The 20,661-nt window shown below is 38.3% G+C and overlaps 2 protein-coding genes across 16 annotated transcripts in view; one reads left to right on the forward strand and one right to left on the reverse strand.

The window, feature by feature from the left end:
- PUS10 (pseudouridine synthase 10) overlaps positions 1-11,479 on the reverse strand; it is a 70,834-nt gene extending 59,355 nt beyond the window's left edge. The window contains exons 1-6 of one of the 13 annotated variants that reach the window (XM_025468486.3): positions 10,890-11,267; positions 10,552-10,787; positions 10,087-10,376; positions 6,392-6,532; positions 3,220-3,483; positions 2,396-2,482 (exon numbers count right to left, since the gene is read on the reverse strand). In XM_025468486.3, the coding sequence (XP_025324271.1) occupies positions 2,396-2,482; positions 3,220-3,483; positions 6,392-6,517 (477 nt within the window). In that variant the 5' untranslated portion in view covers positions 6,518-6,532; positions 10,087-10,376; positions 10,552-10,787; positions 10,890-11,267. The other 12 variants (XM_025468483.3, XR_003144655.3, XM_025468494.3 and 9 more) reach the window with 12 other exon arrangements.
- Positions 11,464-20,661, forward strand: part of PEX13 (peroxisomal biogenesis factor 13) — a 33,785-nt gene continuing 24,587 nt past the window's right edge. For 2 of the 3 annotated variants that reach the window (XR_007413805.1, XM_025468534.3), the window contains exon 1: positions 11,467-11,601. Coding sequence is in view for 1 of the 3 variants with exons in the window: in XM_025468534.3 (XP_025324319.1) it covers positions 11,510-11,601 (92 nt within the window). In the remaining 2 variants the exon portion in view is untranslated. Of the gene's footprint in view, positions 11,602-20,661 lie in introns of all 3 variants that reach the window. The other variant, XR_007413806.1, reaches the window with a different exon arrangement.

Consider the following 20,661-nt stretch of genomic DNA (forward strand, 5'->3'; position numbering starts at 1 on the left):
TCAAGAAAGTCATCAAGATGGTCATGATAAATCTCTATTTTTTTTTAAGATTTTATTTATTTATTCATGAGACACACACACACACACACACACACACTCACACAGAGAGAGAGAGAGAGAGAGAGAGAGAGAGAGAGAGGCACAGAGACACAGACAGAGGAGAAGCAGGCTCCATGCAGAAAGCCCGATGAGGGACTCGATCCCGGGACTCCAGGATCACGCCCTGGACTGAAGGCAGGCGCCAAACCGCTGAGCCACCCAGGGATCCCCGATAAATCTCTATTTTATCATTCAAATTTTGTATACTGTTATAAAGACTTTGGAGCCTCTAAGTATTACACCTACCTAGATTGCATAATGTTGTCTTTTCTGAGTCTCCATTTATTCTGCTATGTCTTACTTGATGTCTAACAGGGATATATCAGTTAATCTGCTTGTTTGTCTCCTCTCTAGCAGTATTCAATCTAAAATTGTCCTAACCAGATCAGACAGTTCCTAGGAAAATACACACAGATGCATTGTACAAAATATAATAATGAAAAAAAATCACAAAGTGAGCCATAAACACAATTTGCTAAAGAAATCTGGGTTCCAGGGGCACCTGGGTGGCTCAGTGGTTGAGTGTCTGCCTTCAGCTCAGGTCATGATCCCGGGGTCCTGGGATCAAGTTCCACATCGGGCTTCCTGCAGGGAGCCTGCTTCTCCCTCTGCCTATGTCTCTGCCTCTCTGTGTCTGTCATGAATAAATAAATAAAATCTTTAAAAAAAAATATATATATATATAAAGTCTAAAAGGAAGAGTTTGGTGGTAAGATATATAACCACACTTAGAAAATATGCTTATTTCTATTTTTGTTACTCAAACACTGCAACTTTTAATGAGTCACAGCTTTCAGAAGTCTGTTTCTTGCTACCAAAATTGGATCCTGAAAATGACCTATTCATGAGAAATGCTTTGATGACTGACTAGGAAATGACTTCATGTGTTTATAAACCTCTGTACATCATCATCATCCCCTTTATTTGTTCAGTCATCTTGTTATTGACAGAGGTACTACTTAAAATTTTTCTACTCTTTTTCACTTCCCAGCTCTTCACTTTCATTCATCCAGCTTCATCAGGTCTTAAGTCAATCTTCAGCTTTTTGGAGGCTAAAAAACCTATTATTTGCTCCAACATATTTTGCTCACCCAAAGAAAGTGATGGTATGAGATATAATGTTCTTTTTTTTTTTTTTAAGATTTATTTATTTATGATAGACAGAGAGAGAGAGAGAGAGAGAGGCAGAGACACAGGAGGAGAGAGAAGCAGGCTCCATGCCAGGAGCCCGACACGGGATTCAATCCCGGGACTCCGGGATCGCGCCCTGGGCCAAAGGCAGGCGCTAAACCACTGAGCCACCCAGGGATCGCCGGTATGAGATATAATGTTCTGATAAGTCTTCAGATTCTTAGGGAAAAGACACCTTACATATATAAATGGATATATTTAGAACTCATTGTTGTAATTTGAAATTAGAAAGGTCATTTTCCCTGTAAGATAATTTTACATTTTCATGTCATTTTCGACGCACAAGAATGTCATAGTAATGACTACTTTTATTTTTATCACTTAACAAAGGAAAAAAGTTAAAATAAACATGAGGCTACTTCTCTCCCTTTTCCTGTTGACTAAAAGAGGTACCCCCTTTCTATATTTTACTCCAGAAAATAAGTAGGTTCGGCATTACTGAAATAACCCTACCCCCAGACCATTATAACATGCATGTATCCACCCCAAAACATCTCTGAAGTTCTCCTCAAATCTCTTTCTCTAACCAACATGCCTCATCCAGATCTAAAGCTTAATGAATATATACTATAGAATGAGGACCTAAAAGAAAAAAAAAAAAAAAAGACAATCCTTTCAATGGCATAAGGAACACTGTTTTCTTTACTAAGTCTTCAAAAAGTGACTTAAACCAGTCACTTTACATGGTGAAAACAAGAGAAATTCTCTGAAATCTCTACCTTTCAATTCCTTTAGAAGACTCCTGGCCTTTGGGTTGTTTTTCATGCTCAAAGGCACTATGCTTTTATTTAACTTCTACAGAAGACTGACCATGTGATATTGTCAGTCCTGCTGATATAATATTAAAAACTAAAACTAAAACAAAAACACACAGACAAAAAAACCCACCAGTCCTATGATAAACTAACTTAATAATTCCTTTTCTCATCCATTCATTCAACATTATTAAGCAGCTATAATGCCATGCTTTCAATCATCAATCATTCAATAAGTACACAAAAAATGAAAAATATAATATGATAAGGAGTATTTTTACATCTCCATTTTTCTAAGATATTTCTAGTATGCATTTCACATATAGTTTCATGCATTTAAATGGTCTTACCTCTCTTACAGATAGCTGTGGTGGGAAGGAGACTGAAAATACCAAGTTGGTAAACTCAAACCCAGAGGCCTCAACTTTTTGGCACACCTAAAAAAGTATTACATAAAAGCATTTTTTAATTACATAAGACAGTATTATATAAATTCTCAGGAATTGCTGAAAATTTTACACTAATCTTCATAACATGAGTTTTTGGTCCAGGAGATCCACTACACTTTTAAACTTTCACCTTTGAGAATTCTCATAAACATCCCAAAATCAAATATTTGCTAACTATGATCCAGAAGACTGTTATCACGAGATGCCAACACAGCCAAGACTCACTTGCAGAACAATCTGTTGAATGTCAAAAGTTTTCTATTAGATCACCTCATAATTTAAAAAATATTTTTAACAAAATAAAGCCAAATTTAGCATTCCTGTCAGCTAGAAACAAAAGGCAATCCCACATTCAATCATGTACCTTCCACAAGACTGTAACACTTGTCTTTTCAAGACACTAAGTATGACCAAGAGCTTTTCTCTAACTCCTTAGCTATGTTAAACAGCAGAGGGAAAAACCATTATATTGTTCTTCAGTTGAGTAGCGCTCATGACTGAAATACATGGACACCTACTACATTAATTTTCAGTTTTCTTGTTAATAAAGAAGCAATTTGAGAATAGTAGGCCTGTTGTTTTTTTTTGAATTAAGAAATGTTTTAATGATGCATTGGTGTAAAGCATGTTGAAATGAATAGTATTGTTACTTTAGATTCAAGACTTCTAAGCTTTAAGACTAAAAATTTTACATAATTGCACATATAATGAAAAAGATTATTTACCTTTTTAATGAATTCTTTTTCACAAAATTCTTGAAGAATTCCTAGACATACATTGCACACATTTAAATTTGAATTCTTGGAAGCAATGTGACCATCTTCAATATTGGAGACCTTTGCCTCTCCATTCTGACTCAGATTATCAATCCTATCAATCCCATCTTCTAGTTCTTGTAGTCGAATTTTCTTGGGAGGTGGGTTTGGAACTTCCAAAATTAATTCATCTTTTTCAGTTTCCAGAAATTTCTGTAGTTCATTGAGCAACTCCTGGAAAGTTAATTTGAAAAAAGTAATAACCCTTTGACAATGCCCTAAAGGTTAAGATGAAAACAGAAGTGAAATTATGATATAGTGCAGATTTATACAATGTTGATTTTTAGCAATTTTGGAGCAATTGATAAATTTTATTAGCCAGCACTGGCTTTCTGGGTAATTCAAAAGAGAATTACCTAACTCCTACATGTGTGAATATTTTTCCAAAAGAGTTTTATATCTTAGTGAAGCTAAAGTCCTGAAAGTGAGGCAGAAGGTGCCATTAACAAATCTGTTACATGCATTACTCTATTTACTCTGCTTGAGTTTATTGCACTTTGCAGATATTGCATCTTTAGAAATGACAGGTTTGTGTATCAAACAAGTATCAAACAAGTATCAAACAAGTCTATCATCACCATTTTTCCAACAGCATTTCTGTCTCTGTGTCACATTTTAGTAATTCTTGCAATATTTCAAATGTTTTCATTATTATACTTGTGATAGTGATCTGTGATCAAGGATCATGACTTGCTGAAAGCTCAGATAATGGCATTTTTTAGCAATAAGTTATTTTTTAATTAAGTATGTACATTTTTTAAACATAATTCTATTACACAATAGACTATAGTATATTATAAACATAAGTTTCATATGCACTGGGAAACCAAAAAATTAGTTTGACTCACTTCATTGTGATAATCACTTTATTATAGTGGTCTGGAACCAAACCCACAATATCTCTGAAGTATGCCTGTAATTTGGTTTGTGAAGGTCATTCACTTGCTAATTTTAGTAAACAAACAAAACAAAACAAAAACAATCAAAAAAACCTCCTTCAAAAAAAAAAAAAAAAACCTCCTTCAATTCTATTTATTAACAAATAGAAATACAAACTGAATTTCCACCCTTGCTAGGTTGCTTAATAATTTCACAATCACAAAACATTGTACATTTATTCAACATGAAATCTGAAAAATTAGAGATTATACATCTATTAAGTAAATGTAATTTCAAGACAAGTTACTAAACAAAGGTAAACAGATGTCAGTAATGCTGAAATTTGGCACCATTAATTTCCAAAACCATTTATATGCATTAATTGGAAGAAGCCCTTTGCTACATTCTGGTTTGCCCCATTTCTGTTACCGTTTGTACTAAAATGTTAAAAGTTGAATTCTTTTGAAACCATTCTCATATTTCAGAGATTCTACCCATCTAAATACTCAGAGAACTTATTCTCTGTTTTATCTAAATTATACAGATTTTATTATTCAGTTGTTGAATAGATATCCTTCTGGAATTTACTCAGATTACAATTTACTGACTCTAAAGAAAAAAATCTTTCACTCGAACAAATTTAATTCATTTTATTAGGATAGTAGCTCTATTTCATCTTTAACAGAAATACTAATATATACATACACATATAGGTATATTTGACCCACACAAATATATTTATTACCTAAGTTCTATAATGGCAGTATAACATAGTACATGTATATGTATGTGTACATACAGTTATAGGACTACAAAAGATGAAAATTTAAGTACATTTACAAGAAAAAAATTGTCTTCAAATATTTTCATGTTTATTTACATAAAATGATACAAATAAATGCTGGTAACACTAAGTCTCTTTATATAATATTTAAAATCTTAAAACATATTTTAAATATTAAAACAAATGCATAGAATAATATAATGTGTCTGCAAAATGTCTAAGGAGAGTTATACAAAACCAGTCTTATTACTTCATAGTCATAATGTGTATAAATGAATATACACATATATATTAATCGTCATAGCATATGTACCGTTTTCAAAGTGTTTTCACATACTTTATTAGATATTGTCCCTTAAAATCTTGTGAGGTGGATGTTATCATCATTCCCATTTAGAGAGGAGAAAACTGAAGCTGGAACTGGGATTCAAATCCATGTCTTCTAGCTCCAAATTCTAGGCTTTGGATTCAGACAGTTCATATCCTAGCTTGCTCACTTAATAGCTGTGTAACTTTGGGCAGGTTGTTTAACCTCTCTGTGCCTCAGTTTCTTCATCTGAAAATAGAGACAATCATAGTATGTACTTACCTAATAGGTTATTATTAGGATTAGATGAGAGCTTGACATATAATGTTATATGAACACTAGATATTATTTCCAAAATAATAGAAACTAATACATAGGGAAAATGATGGTTATTGCTAACTCCTGAGCAATTTTTAAAAATTGTAAGAAACTGAGTGTACGTGTGTGTGCACATACTATTTATATAGGTATATATATTTACTTATATATAATTACTGCTTCTAAAAAGAATGTCACTATAGGAATATGTTATATATTTTTTGTGAAAGTATTCTGTTAAATAGTCAAAGCTCTCTGTATATTGCCATAAATGTCAAAGAACCCTCTATATTATTTTTGCTATTATTAATAACAGTAAATAATGATTATGATAAGCATTTACTTTTGGAGGGTTGCAAATACCTATTTGTAAGTACAAATGGTAATAATACAGAAAAGAAAAAGAAAAAAGGCAGCCAAATCCACAATGCTTCCACTTAATAAAAGATCTCAGGACTGTCCTCCTCTTCCTGTCACATCTTATTAACAACTGGCTAGAAGTACTATTTTGTGATTATCTGTGTACTCTTTAGGAGAGGTATATACAAACATTAAATACACTCGGGATTTACACCACAAAGATCCCACTACATTAAATGTTAGATATAATCACTTAAGAAGGAGCTTACAGTTTTACGGTACTAAAAGGAAATTCCAAATTTACCATTATCAGTAATTATTTTATTATAGTTTTTAAAAGTTTAATGATGAGTTATGGATAGATACTTGCCCTCAAATGTACAGGTATTCATTTTAGAATACAGAAACTTTCTTTAGAAACAAAATGAAAATACCTTGTAGGGAAGTTTGTAAGGTGCATGAAAATCCACACCACAGAATCTGAAAATACATCTTGGACAGGTACCAGTACTGAGCAACAACTGGGCCACATGCTTGTTTTCCTCAGTCAGTGGAAACATACTGAATAATAATAACTAGAAAGAAAAAAAAGTAAAAGTAATGAACATCTTTTGTGTTTTACTTTCACAAATATGTCACTTTTATGGATTAAAAACTAATTTTATTTGAAAACATTATTTCGTACCCTCCAATAATATCCCTTTCGCTATATCTATATTGAAACATAAACTTGAAAGACATTTACTAGATGGGTCAGGTAAAAGTTTCTAATTATCAAGGAATTCAGTTCACCATTCTGGATTATGATAAAGTATATCAATATAACTAAAATCAATTAAAATAATCAAGAATGATTATCTCTGAGAATAATAAAAACAAAGAATACAGAGTGAAGGTTTGTTATTTTGCACCATTCAGTGTTGAGAACACAATTGAGTAGTAAATTCAATAAACTTTTCCTATTAGAAATTAAAAATGAGTTTGCTAGGAAAAAATAATCAGTCCATCTATATTTTTTAATGGTCTCAATGATACTTAAACAGGCAAGTATTCACTTATTTAATTTTTTTTTAAGATTTCACTTATTCATTTGACAGAGAGAGAGCACAAGCAAAGGGACTGATAAGGAGATGGAGAGGGAGAGACAGACTCCCTGCTTAGAAGGGAACCCGATATGGGGCTCAATCCCAGGACCCAGGGATTATAACCTGACTGAAGGCAGCTGCTTAACCAACTGAGCCCCCCAGGCCCCCCCAATAGTCAAGTATTTAAAACAAATTGATCAGTAGAAATAAAATCATCTATTATACTTTGATGAGATAACTAAATGACAACCAACTATTAGCAAAATGAGAAAAATCTGCTCCTTTCATGCACAAGTAAAACCTCCCCCCACCAAAAACCCCCACAAATTACATGCAAAATAATTTAGAGTAATTATCATCTAAAACAAGTTGTTAGTTTTTGCAATTTGAATAAACATCCTTAGAAACAAAAACTAGAGAAGAGGGTAAAATCCAATATAACTCTCTTGTTGCCAGGAAGGAGGTATACTAAAATCAAATTACCTAATCATTCTGTTTTACAAAAATAGGTCTGATTAATGAATCAGCTCACATTACTTTAAAATGAGGAGCTAGCAATATTTTATAAAATAATAATTGTGGTATGGTATAACTATGGTCATACAGATAAAAAACAGTGGCGCTTTTTAATTTGTGCAGTTTCATAATTCGAACAAACTTGCTTAAAATTTGTGGGACGGTGAAGCTCTTACCAACCTCTTACAGTGAAGATGTAGTTTGTCTTTTCCAACCCTTTAAAATCCACTACTTTAAGTTTCTAAATATTTGTGGCCACTTATCAGGAGTCTATCCTTGACCCAAAATAATGAGGAAGGCAGGTATATACTTCTACAGAACCCTTCACCATAAAAATCAGTTTAGCAGCCAGGACTACAAAAAACAGGTTGCCTCTGACCGAGTTCCAATTCAGGTAAACATAGAGTGGGAGCTAGCAGACAGGAAGAGAAGAACATCTGACTTTGCCTGGATAGGCCAGTGAGAACTTTGAGACACCAGGATTAAGCTTTGATTTAGGGCTGCCTACTTAAAGTTGGGCTCAAGGGCATTCTCACAAAAGGACACAAAGTTTGTGGAGAACATCTTGTACAGAGTAGCTGTATGTGGTCATCATTATATGCAAGTGATTTGGATTCCTTCTGCCAGGCCATTTAATCTGCTAGTTTTTTGTTTTGTTTTTTTTATTCATAAAAGACACAGAGGGGGATCCCTGGGTGGCGCAGCGGTTTGGCGCCTGCCTTTGGCCCAGGGCGCGATCCTGGAGACCCGGGATCGAGTCCCACATCGGGCTCCCGGTGCATGGAGCCTGCTTCTCCCTCTGCCTGTGTCTCTGCCTCTCTCTCTCTCACTGTGTGCCTATCATAAATAAATTTAAAAAAATGTTTTAAAAAAAAAAAAAAAAAAAGACACAGAGAGAGAGGCAGAGACACAGGCAGAGGGAGAAGCAGGCGAGGGAGCCCTATGTGGGACTCGATCCCGGGTCTCCTAGATCAGGCCCTGGGCCAAAGGCAGACGCTCAACCGCTGAGCCACCCAGGCTGCCCCTAATCTGCTGGTTTGATTGGAACTCAGTGAGGGACTGATTATCAGCATTTAAAGTACATCCTTGACTACAATCCCCTCCGGGAGAAACTATTTCTGTCTCACTCTTTATTTTTTTTTCTCCATCTTTCCATGACTTAAGACCAAAGATATCATTTAATCCAGAATTAATCTGTAACTCAGAAAGAGAAACAAACCTTCCTCCCTGATAAATAAGTGCATGAGTAAGTTTTTACAAAGAACACTTTGAGGGGCAGCCTTGGAGGCTCAGCGGTTTAGCGCCTGCCTTCAGCCCAGGCCATGATCCTGGAGTCCTGGGATCGAGTCCCACGTCCGGCTCCCTGCATGGAGCCTGCTTCTCCCTCTGCCTGTTTCTCTGCCTCTCTCTCTGTGTGTCTCTAATGAATAAATAAAAATCTTTAAGAAAATAAATAAAAATAAAAAGAACACTTTGTCTCAAAGATTTCCCTGGGGGGCTGAAGATAAATACTATTATTGAAATGGATGCTTCCTAACGATAACACGGTTCCATTTGGGACAATATGGATGGACGGAACAGGTTGTTACACTATGTGAAGTAAGTCAAATTGAGAAAGACAAATACCATGTGATGTCACCCCTAAGTGGAATCCAAAAAACAAAACACACACACAAATGAATAAGCAAACAAAACGGATCTCTATAAATACAAAGCACAAACTGATGGTTGCCAAAGGGAAGAGGAGTGAGGAACACAGGCTTCCAAAGGTGGAGTAAGTCATCAGGATAAAAGGCAATGATTTGTGATAGGTTGCAGGGCGGTGTCGGAAGTTGGCTACACTTGGCGTGAGCACAGGATTTCCTACAGAGAGATTGAATCACTATGTTTTACACCTGAAACTCGTGTAACATTGTGGGTCAACTATACTTAAATTTAAAAACAAAAAATTCAATTGGGGAGGGAAAAAAAAAGGATACTTTCTTTCCTTTGGTTCAAAGACTGTTTATTTCTCCGAGAGGTATACTCTTGGTATGAAGGCTATCACTGCAAAGGCAATAAATGACACATTACAACCTCTTGGCTCTGAGATGTTCCCAACACTGCGGAGAATTCGGAAACCTCTTGGCCTGAGTAATCGTAAGAGGAATGAATGAATGAATGAATGAATGAATGAATGAATGAATGAATGAATGACACAAGACTAAACCCAGTCTTCGGTGTGCATGTGTCGGTGATGGGTCTTCCGAACCCTCCCGCTCTTTTTCACTTTGCAGCAATCTAGCGACTTCTCAAACAAGTTGACAGTAAAAGCAAGAAATGCGGGATCCCCAGGTGGCTCAGAGGTTCAGCGCCTGCCTCGGGCTCAGGGCGTGACCCTGGACGACCCGGGATCGAGTCCACGTCGGGCTCCCTGCATGGAGCCTGCTTCTCCCTCTGCCTGTGTCTCTGCCTCTCTCTGTGTGTCTCCCATGAATAAAAAATATTTTTTTAAAAAATCTAAAAGGAGGAAATGCGCTCTGCCTTACACTCGGTGGTTTCCTCTTGATGCGCGGCCTTGCAAGAATTCCTTAGGTCCTCAGAAATCAGCCGTCCCCTACGAGGTGTCCCAGCTTTGAAAGCAAAGCCCTAAGAGCTCTAAGGTGGGTCACTGCCGGCTGCCTTCGTTCCGGTTTTGTTCGTTTTGTTTTGTTTTTGCTTCTCCTCTACGTGCTTCTTTACATAAACCATGGGAACTCAGTCATTGCAACAGGACCTCCTCCCACCTGCCAGGATCCTGAACCGGGGTCTGAGTCAGTTCTCCACGGGCCAGCGATACCTGGAGGAGACGGCGGACTTTCTTTTCACCTCTTGGACTTAAACAGAAGCCATTCATTACAGATGGGGAAGGAGCAGGGCGTGTGAAAACACACACACACACACACACACACACACACACAATATGGCCAAACTGGGTCTCGCACCCCGGGATCTTCCAACGCTCATTTCCATACCGAAGCGTGTGTGTGGTTCGTCTCCCGGCGGCGGCGGAGGACGTGCACTTTTCGAAGGAGACGCTCACAACTTCATCGCGCTACCGTCGCTCTCCGCTGCAAAATTCACTCTAGACGCGTGGAAATGCATCCAGAGCCTAACCTCCAGTCTCTCCTCCGGCCAGGCGAGCCCTTCCCCGGCTGCGGTCGGGTCCGAGGAACTTCCCGCTCGCCCCTTCCTGCTAACGAGGCCGCTCCTGGAGGAAGGACGCCACCCGGTCCATCCACACCTCTGCAGCGCCCCGTCCGAGCCCGCGCCCCCCGGCCCCCGCCCCGCCCCCCAGACCTTCCTGCCTCACCTTCTCTCGCGACGCGGGAGCCTGGGCTTTAACCCCTTCCGGTCCCCCAGAGGGAACGGGGGAAGACTAAAGACAACGCACCTACTGCGTGACGCAATTCTGTTCCCCGAGGAAACGAGAGCTTTGGAACGAAAGTACCAGGCCCTCTCGCAAAGGGCTGAGCGAGTGAACTCTCGCCTCTTCTTGTTTGTGGGGAAACCAGAAAAGCTGCCTGGCCCGCCGCCACAACCCCTTGCCCCCACTGCCAACCCCGCGGGCGGTAGAAGTGCGGGGGACAGAACTCGCAGCGTCCCAGAGAAGCCTCCATAGGACTCCGATGTCTAGGGCGTTGTAGCCGCTGCCAGAAATATCGATGAGCGCCTACCTTCAGGTTTACAATGGACATAATTGCAAATTAAAAGAGAGAGAGTCCCACCCCCCACCCCCCCACCCCCGGTGGATTAGCAGCAGCGACCTGGCCTCAGGTGCCCTCTGGCAGAGTAGCGCAGGCGGCGCGCTGGCGGCCGGGGTGGGCGGGGGTGGAGAACTCGGTGCTCTGCCCGTTGTGCCTGGCGAGGTGCTGCTGTCCCCGGGCCTGGGGAGTCCCAGCGCGGACCGGGAGGCGAGCGGTGGCGGAGGAGATGGCTTCCCAGCCGCCTCCTCCCCCGAAACCCTGGGAGACCCGGCGAATTCCTGGGGTCGGGCCGGGCCCGGGCCCCGGCCCCTCTTTCCAGTGAGTGTGGGATTCTTCTGGCCGCGGGGCTGGCGGGGCGGAGCGGCGGTTTGGCAGGAGACGGTTGAGGCCGTTGTGGGGCGGAGGTGTCCCCTCCCCCCGCGCCGGGCCCGGGCGCCGAGGGGTCTAAGCTAGAGACCACTCCGGGGCCGCACGGCTCTCTCGGACTGGACGGCTCTCGGTAGGGACGCTCTTCAGGGGGACCCTCCCTGGGTCCCGGCGCCTGCAGGAAAGCGGGAGGCTTTCCTGCCTCCGTTTCCTGGGAGCGGAACACGGCGACAGAACCGCTCGGCCCTTAGAAAAAAACGTTCGACTTTTGGTCTTTGGCAGGTGTGAGTGGCTGAGATTGGCCCAGCCCCAGGTCGCCCCGGAGGGAGCAAAGTCTCCGCCCGGCTTTTACGGCGCCTCTCGGGCAGCTGGTGGAGGCCCCGAAGGTCGCTGTGAACCCAGGTCTATGCACTTTATGTTGTTTTTCTGCATAACTGAGCGACGTTTTGGGTAAAGACCTGGAGAAGCAACTTTCAAGCGGGAGTCCTAAATCCGAGGCCTATATGTAGATGGCCTTTGTGGGTCACTTTTCCAAGGCCTGTGTGTTGTTGTTTATTTATTTATTTGTTTGTTTCTCATCGGTGTCTTTTTTTTTTAAGATTTTATTTATTTATTCATGACAGACACAGAGAGAGAGAGAGGCAGAGACACAGGCAGAGGGAGAACCCCCCCACACACCCCCCACCCCCATATACTGGGTGTATTCCTGCTGTGTTGTAAGATCTTGTAATCCTTGTTGAAATGTTGAGATACTTGAACACATTAGCAGCTTAATCTAATAATGGTAGATTCATCACGAGTAATAAGCTTTGATTGTACTGTTAAGTTGGAGGGCGACGCATTCTGCTATGTTATGAATGATTTGACTTTTTTAAATTAATTAATTTTAAGGTTTTATTTATTTATTTACTTTTATTCATGAGAGACACACACAGAGGGAGCCCGACGTGGGTGGGACTCGATCCCCGGACTCCAGGATCACGCCCTGGGCCCCAAGGCAGGCGCTAAACCGCTGGGCCACCCAGGGATTCCCCCCCCCCCCCCCCCATTGGACTTTTTTTAAAGCCTTGAACAGCAATTTGGGAAGACAGGTTTTATACTTGGCATCTTGTTAAAAGTCCTGTTTATGTAAAATTAACCTTTTTTTCCCCCCATTTTTCTTCGTTGAGAATTTTAAACACATAGAAATCTGGTAGAGTGTTAAGACAAGGAATACTTGCGGACTCAGGCTAGCTTTAAGAACATTTTTCCAGATCTGCCTCAGATTTTTTTTTTTTTTCAGATTAAAAAAATAATAATAAAACTTAGAGAAAGTGTTAAGCCTCCCATTCTTCTTTCCTGCTATAACTACTGTCCCTATTTGGTGGTTTGTGTGCCCAATTATGTTTTTATAGTTTAGCAGTTTTTGTGTTTTATGTGTGTGTGTGTATCTGTGTGTATAGTGTTTAGTGTGTTTTTAGACTTTATGTTCAAACTATCATTTTGCAAATTTTTTCCATTAAATACTGATTTTGAGGTTTCTCTTGTTCATACTTACATCTGTAGTTCATTTTAATCGCCAAAGGATATTCTATTAAAACAAACTTATTCTGTTGTAGGTGTTAAAGTATTAGCTACATATTAAAAACCGCTAGTGATTTTTTTAAAAGATTATTTACTTATTTGTGAGAGAGAGAGAGAGAGAACATGAGCAGGGGCAAGGGGCAGAGGGAGAGGGAAAAGCAGACTCCCTCAGAGCAGGGAGCCCAATGCCAACTGATCCCAGGACAGTGAGATCACGACCTGAGCCTAAGGCAGACACCCACTGAGCCACCCAGGTGCCTCTGCAGTGACCATTCTTGTGCCTTTCTTCTTGTCCTCATTTCCAAGGTGTTTCCTAATTGTTATTGGAAGTGGAATTGCTTGGTGGAGGGTATGCTTAGCTTCAAGTACTAACTATTGCCAAGTTGCTCCCCAAAGTGGTTTTATACCAGTGTTTACATTTTCACTAGCAAAGTATTGTGTCTCTACATTCTTTCTAACACTTGATGTTATTTTTTAGTTCTTTATTTGCCAACCTAATAGATAAGAAAAGATATTTCATTTTTAATTTGTACTCTCTGGTTAGTAATAAGATTGAGCATCTTTTTTTTTATGAGCATCTTTTTGAATATTAGCCATTTGAGTTTTTTCTGTTGATATTTCTTGCCCACTTTTTTTATTGGCTCCAAATTTGCCTATCAACTTGTTAAAAGTCCTTTATTCATACTTACTCTATTTTTGTATGTTTTCAATATCTTTCAGTCTGTGACTTGTCTTCTTGCTGTATTTGTATTCATGTTCACTTTTGTTGTATAGATACTTTTAATTTAAATATAACCAAAATTTTCATATTTATTGTTTGTGTTTTTACTGTCTTGGTTAAGAAACCCTTTCTGCCTCAGATCAAGAAAATTTTTTTCAAAAAAAATTTTTTTTCTCTATTTTTTAAAAATACTCTGCATTTCACATTCATATCTTTAATCTCCCTGGAACTGACTCTGTTGTATAAAATCAGTTGCAAAGTAGAGAATATAGGTTTTTTTTTTCCCCCATGGGGATAAATACCCCAGTATCATTAATTTATACCATACTAGTTTATAATGCCATCTGCATCATATTAAGCTTTCATAAATGTGTGGGTTCTGTTTGGGAAGCTTTCTGATATGTTCTATTGGTCTTTCTATTCTTATGCTAGCACCACTTTTTTTTTTTTTTAAGATTGTATTTTTTCATTTTAGAGAGAGAACAAGCAGGAGGAGGGAAAGAGAGAATCTCAAGCAAACTACCCACTGAGGGACCCCTGCTAATGACCCTGAGATTACTATCTGAACCAAAATCAAAAGTCAGACTCTTAACTGAGCCACCCAGGCACCCCCACACTGTCTTAGTTAATAAGTTTGATACCTGGTATGTGAACAACCTCCATACATTGCTGTTCTTCAAAATTGCCTTTGTTACATTTACCCTTTATAAAAAGACTTACTGAGATTTTTATTGGAACTTTTTGAGAATTTGAATCTTTTTTGCCTTAAATAATGTAACTATCTCAAGGAAGTATTTTTCCATCTTTTATATCCAGCATAATTCAGACTTAAGTTGTTCTGGTGGTTTAGTTGAAATTCTCTTGTGTTCCATGTTGGACAGTTGTATCATTTACAAATAAGCTAGCATAGATAACCATCATCCTTGTATTGCTTCTGACTTTCATTGGAATGCTTCTCAAGTCTCACTATTAAGATATGATGTTTGCTTTTTTTTGTTTTTTGGGGGGTTTTTTTATAAAAAGATGTATTTATTTATTTGAGAGAGAGAAAGAGAATGCACAGGAGAGGGAGAAGCAGACTCCTCGAGCAGAAAACCTAACATGATACTGGGCTCCAATCCCAGGACTCTGACCTGAGCTGAAGCCAGATGCTTAATGGACTGCCCACCCAGGCACCCCTTATGCTTTTTGGTTTTTAATAGATTTCCTTTCGAACTTCTATCTCCTTACCTTGCTCAGATTTTTATTATGAAGGAGTATTACATTTTATGAATGACTTTTATCCATTTATTGAGATAATCATATGTATTTTTTAAATTCGAAAATGTGGTTTATTTGTATCAGTTAACTTTCTTATGTTGAACCATCCATAAGTTTCTGGATGAACTGCTTAATTGTGATTATTTTCTAAAATACAATGTTCAATTCTGTTTTTACATTTTAAGCTCTTTATATATATATCTAGGTGAAATTAGTCTTTAAATTTCTTTCTTTGTACTGTACTTCTTTGGCTTTATATCCAGGATGTATAGCTATGGAAATTTTTCTGTTACGTCTAATTTTTATTCCTTTATAGATAGACTATTTTTTTCTTAGTAGCTTTTAAGATTTTGCCTGATACCTTGGTCCCCTACAACTTTATTATGCTCTATTCAGGTGTGAATATGCAGACATGTATATTTTTTCTTCCTGCTCAGTAGCTATAGTGTTCATGCTCAGCACCCATAAGGTTCACTCTAAGGATTCAATCTTTAATTCAGGAAAATTTTCACTAATTATATCTTTATTGTTTAAGCACTGTTCTTTCCCATCTCTTCTTCAGGAGTCCTGTTAAACATTGTATCAGGAATATTTTCTGCTATAAGTAACTATATGATTTTCAACACTTTGGACTATAAAGACATTTCTTGTTTAGTTAAGGGGTAAGTCTAGAGAGTCTAGAGATCTGCTAACTCAGCATTGTCATTAAGAGACCTACATTTTTTTTGGCTTCCTTTTAGTTTTCTGTAAGCTTTCTGAGAGTTTGATCCATTTCTGTCTTATTCTTACTTCTTTGAAAGTAATCTCGTTTTTCCTCTGGTGGCTTTAAAGATTTTTCTCTTTGTTTTTGATTTTCAGTGATTGTACTCTGTTGGACTTCAATGCGAATTATTTTGTTTGTGTTATTTTGAGTGGGATTCATAGCAATACTTGAATCTGATTTGATGTCTTTCATTCATTTCAGAAAAATCTCAGCCATTATCTCTTCAAATACTGCTTCTGCCCATCATCGTTTCATCCCTTTGACTCCAACTGCATTTGAACTGTGTATTTCACTGTACAGCCCATACCTTAAAGTCTTTCTGCATGTAGTCTTTTATTACTCATGCTTCATTCTGGGTATTTTCTTCTGAATTCTCTTCAGGTTTAGTGATGTTCTTCTTTCAGAGTGTCTAACCTAGTATTGAACCAATCATTAAATTCATAATTTTAGTTATTTTAATTTTTTAGTTTTAGAAATCCATTTGGTCCCACTTAATAGTTTCTATTGTCTACTGAAAAATCTCAATCTTGTCTTTTTTCCTTGACTATTTTAGTCATAGTTTAAAGTCTCTGCCTAATAACTCCGTTATCTGGATCCCTACGGATCTCTCTGTATTATCTGATGTTCTTTTTTGTTTTTTTTTTGTTTTTTTTTTTTTGCATACAGGCTAGTGTTCATATAAGCCAAATTATTTTTTAGTGAGAGCTGGACATCGTATAGGCAATTTGAGGCCTAGAATGCTGTCTTCTTCCTGAGAGTTTTGCCTTTGACAGGCATCTTGTATCACTAGCAATCTAAGGTCTTTAATCCAGTCAAGAATTGAGCCAATTCAAAGCTGTGGTTTTAGTTCCTACAAGGGCTAGCCTATTTCATGTATACAATTTTACCTTTACTAGTATAAGGTCCTAATCTGAAGTGTGGGGTTTTACCTTGGCTGTCCTCCTTAGGAGTTCTGAACTCTAGTTTTTGTCTCTTTAGCACAAGGAGTCTTTTGAAAGCTCTGTACAGCTTCTTGTCCTGTCAGCCATCTCTTCCAGAATGGACCCTTGTCCCTTGAGATTTTTTTTCATATTTACATGTTTTTATTGCATTTCAGTTTTTATTTCATAGACATTATTGCTTCATTGAGCTCATTTACTATTTTAAACATATTGGGAATCTTTGTTAAACTGTTATATAAAATTTGTTTTTCCTTGAATGATTTTGCATTCTTTTTTAAATTTACATTCCATCAATTAACATATAGTGTGTTATTAGTTTCAGAAGTATTAGTATTAGTTTCAGTATTATATAACACCCAGTGCTTATTACATCATGTGTCCACCTTAATGCCTGTCACCCCAGTTAACTCCATCCCCTCTAGCAACCCTGTTTCCTATGATTAAGTCTCTTACGGTTTGTCTCCCTCTCTGATTTCATCTTCCTTTATTTTTCCCTTCCTTCTTCTATGCTTCTCTGTTTTGTTTCTTAAATTCCACATATGAGTGAAATCATGTGAAAATTGCCTTTCTCTGATTGACTTATTTCGCTTTGGATAATACCCTCTAGTTCCATTCACGTTGTTGCAAATGGCAAGATTTCATTCTTTTTGATGGCTGAGTAATATTCCTGTGTGTGTGTGTGTGTGTGTGCGTGTGTGTGTTATACATCTTCTTTATTCATCTGTCAATGGACATCTGGGCACTTTCCATAGTTTGGCTATTGTGGACATTGCTGCTATAAACACTGGGGTGCACATGCCCCTTCGGATCACTACATTTGTATCTTAGGGGTAAATCCCTAGTAGTACAATTGCTGGGTGGTAAGGTAGCTCTATTTTTAACTTTTTGTGGAACCTTCATTCTGTTTTCCAGAATGGCTGCACCAGCTTGCATTCCTTCCAGCAGTGTAAGAGGGTTCCCCATTTCACTACATCTTCACCAACATTTATTGTTTCCTGACTTGTTAATTTTAGCCATTCTGAGTGGTGTGAGCTGATTGTAGTTTTGATTTGTATTTCTCTGATACCGAGTGATGTTGAGCATTTCTTCATGTGTCTGTTAGCCATTTGTGTGTCTTCTTTGAAGAAATGTCTATTCATGTCTTCTGTCCATTTCTTGACTGGATTATTTGTTCCTTGTGTGTTGAGTTCAGTAAGTTCTTTATAGATTTTTATTCTAACCCTTTATCTCATAAAACATTTGTAAATATCTTCTCTTCTTCTGTAGATTGTCTTTTGGTTTTGTTGATTGTTTCCTTTGCTGTGAAAAAGCTTTTTTATCTTGAAGTCCCAATAGTTCATTTTGCCTTTGTTCCCATGCCTTTGGAGATGTGTCTAGCAAGAAGCTAGAGCTTCTCTAGCAAGGTCATAGAGCTTGCTGCCTGTGTTCTCCTCTCGGATTTTGATGGATTCCTGTCTCACATTTAGGCCTTTCATTCATTTTGAGTTTATTTTTGTGTGTAGTGTAAGAAAATGCACTGTGGCTGTCCAATTTTCCCAACACCATTTGTTGAAGAGACTGCCTTTTGTCCACTGGATATTGTTTCCTGCTTTGTTGAAGATCAGTTGACCGTAGAATTGAGAGTCCATTTTCTGGATTCTCTATTCTGTTCCATTGATCTGTGTGTCTCTTTTTGTGTCAGTACCATACTGTCTTGATGATTACAGCTTTGTAATAGAGCTTAAAGTCCTGAATTGTGATGCCACAATTGGTTTTCTTTTTCAGCTTTCCCTTGGCCATTTGGGATCTTTTCTGGTTCCATACAAATTTTAGAATTATTTGTTCCAGCTTTGTGAAAAATGTGGGTGGTATTTGGTAGGAATTGCATTGAATGTATAGACTGCTCTAAGCATAAACATGTTAACAATATTTTTTCTTCCAATCCGTGAGCATGGAACATTTTTTCCATTTCTTTGTGTCTTCCTCAATTTCTTTCATGAGTGTTCTATAGTTTTCAGAGTACAGATCCTTTACCTCTTTGGTTAGGTTTATTCCTAGGTATCTTACGGTTTTTGGTATAATTATAAATGGGATCAATTCCTTCATTTCTCTTTCTTCTGTCTCATTGTTATAACTATATAGAAATGCAACTGATTTCTGTGCATTGATTTTATATCCTACCACTTTGCCGAGTTCCTATATGAGCTCTAGCAATTTTGGAGTGGAGTCTTTTGGATTTTCCACATAGAGTATCATGTCATCTGCAAAGAGTGAGAGTTTGGCTTCTTCTTTGCCAATTCAGATGCCTTGTATTTCTTTTTGTTGTCTGATCGATGAGGCTAGGACTTCTGATATGGCGTTGAGTAATGGTGGTGAGAATGAACATCCCTGTCATGTTCCTAACCATAGGGAAAAAGCTCTCCATTTTTCCCCCATTGAGAATAATCTCTATGGGCTTTTCATACATGGCTTTTATGATACTGAGGTAGGTTTCCTCTATTCCTACACTGTGGAGAGTTTTAATCAAGAAAGGATGCTCTACGTTGTCAAATGCTTTTTCTGCCTCTATTGAGAGGATCATATGGTTCTTGTCCTTTCTTTTATTAATGTAGTGTATCACATTGATTGTTTTGTGGATGTTGAACCACCCTTAAACCCCAGGAATAAATCCCACTTGGTTTTGGTGAGTAATCTTTTTAATATATAGCTGCATTCTATTGGCTAGTATCCTGGTAAGAATTTTTGCGTCCATGTTTATCAGGGATACTGGTCTGTAATTCTCCTTTTTGGTGGATTCTTTGTCTGATTTTTGGGATCAGGGTAGTAATGCTGGCCTCATAGAAAGAGTTGATAAGTTTTCCTTCCATTTTTGTTTTTTGAAACAGCTTCAGAAGAACAGGTATTGATTCTTTATTTTTTTTTAATATTTTATTTATTTATGACAGATACAGAGAGAGAGAGAGAGAGGCAGAGACACAGGCAGAGGGAGAAGCAGGCTCCATGCACCGGGAGCCCGATGTGGGATTCGATCCCGGGTCTCCAGGATCACGCCCTGGGCCAAAGGCAGGCGCCAAACCGCTGCGCCACCCAGGGATCCCTGATTCTTTAAATGTTTGGTAGAATTCCCCTGAGAAGCCATCTGACCCTGGACTCTTGTTTATTGGGAGATTTTATTTTTTTAAGATTTTATTTACTTATTTGAGAGACAGAGACAGCATGAACAGAGGGAGGAGAAGAGGCAGAGAGAAGCAGGTTCCCCACTGAACAGGGAGTCTGATGCAGGACTTGATCCCAAGACCCTTACTTAACCACTGAGCCACCCAGGTACCCTTGGGAGATTTTTGATTACTGCTACAGTTTCCTTGCTGGTTATGGAAGGTTTGTCTGGTCTGTTCCAGTTTTCTATCTCTTCCTGTTTCAGTTTTGGTAATTTATATATTTCTAGGAATGCATCTATTTCTTCCTGATTGTCTAATTTCTTGGTATATAGTTGCTCATAAGATGTTCTAATAATTGTTTATATTTCTTTGATGTTGGTCGTGATGTCTCCTTTTTCATTCATGATTTTATTTGGGTCTTTTTTCTTTTTGATAAGTGTTGATCGTATTAATTCTTTCAAAGAACCAGCTCCTAGTTTCATTGATTGCTTCCCTTGTTTTTTTTTTTTTTTTTATTTCCGTATCATGGATTTCTGCTCTGATCCTTGTTAATTCTCTTCTGTTGCATAGGCTTGATTTGCTGTTCTTTCTCCAGTTGCTTTAGGTGTAAGGTTAGGTTGTGTATTT

This window comes from Canis lupus, chromosome 10 (assembly GCF_003254725.2).
Source record: "Canis lupus dingo isolate Sandy chromosome 10, ASM325472v2, whole genome shotgun sequence".
Classification (NCBI taxonomy): Eukaryota; Metazoa; Chordata; class Mammalia; order Carnivora; family Canidae; genus Canis; species Canis lupus.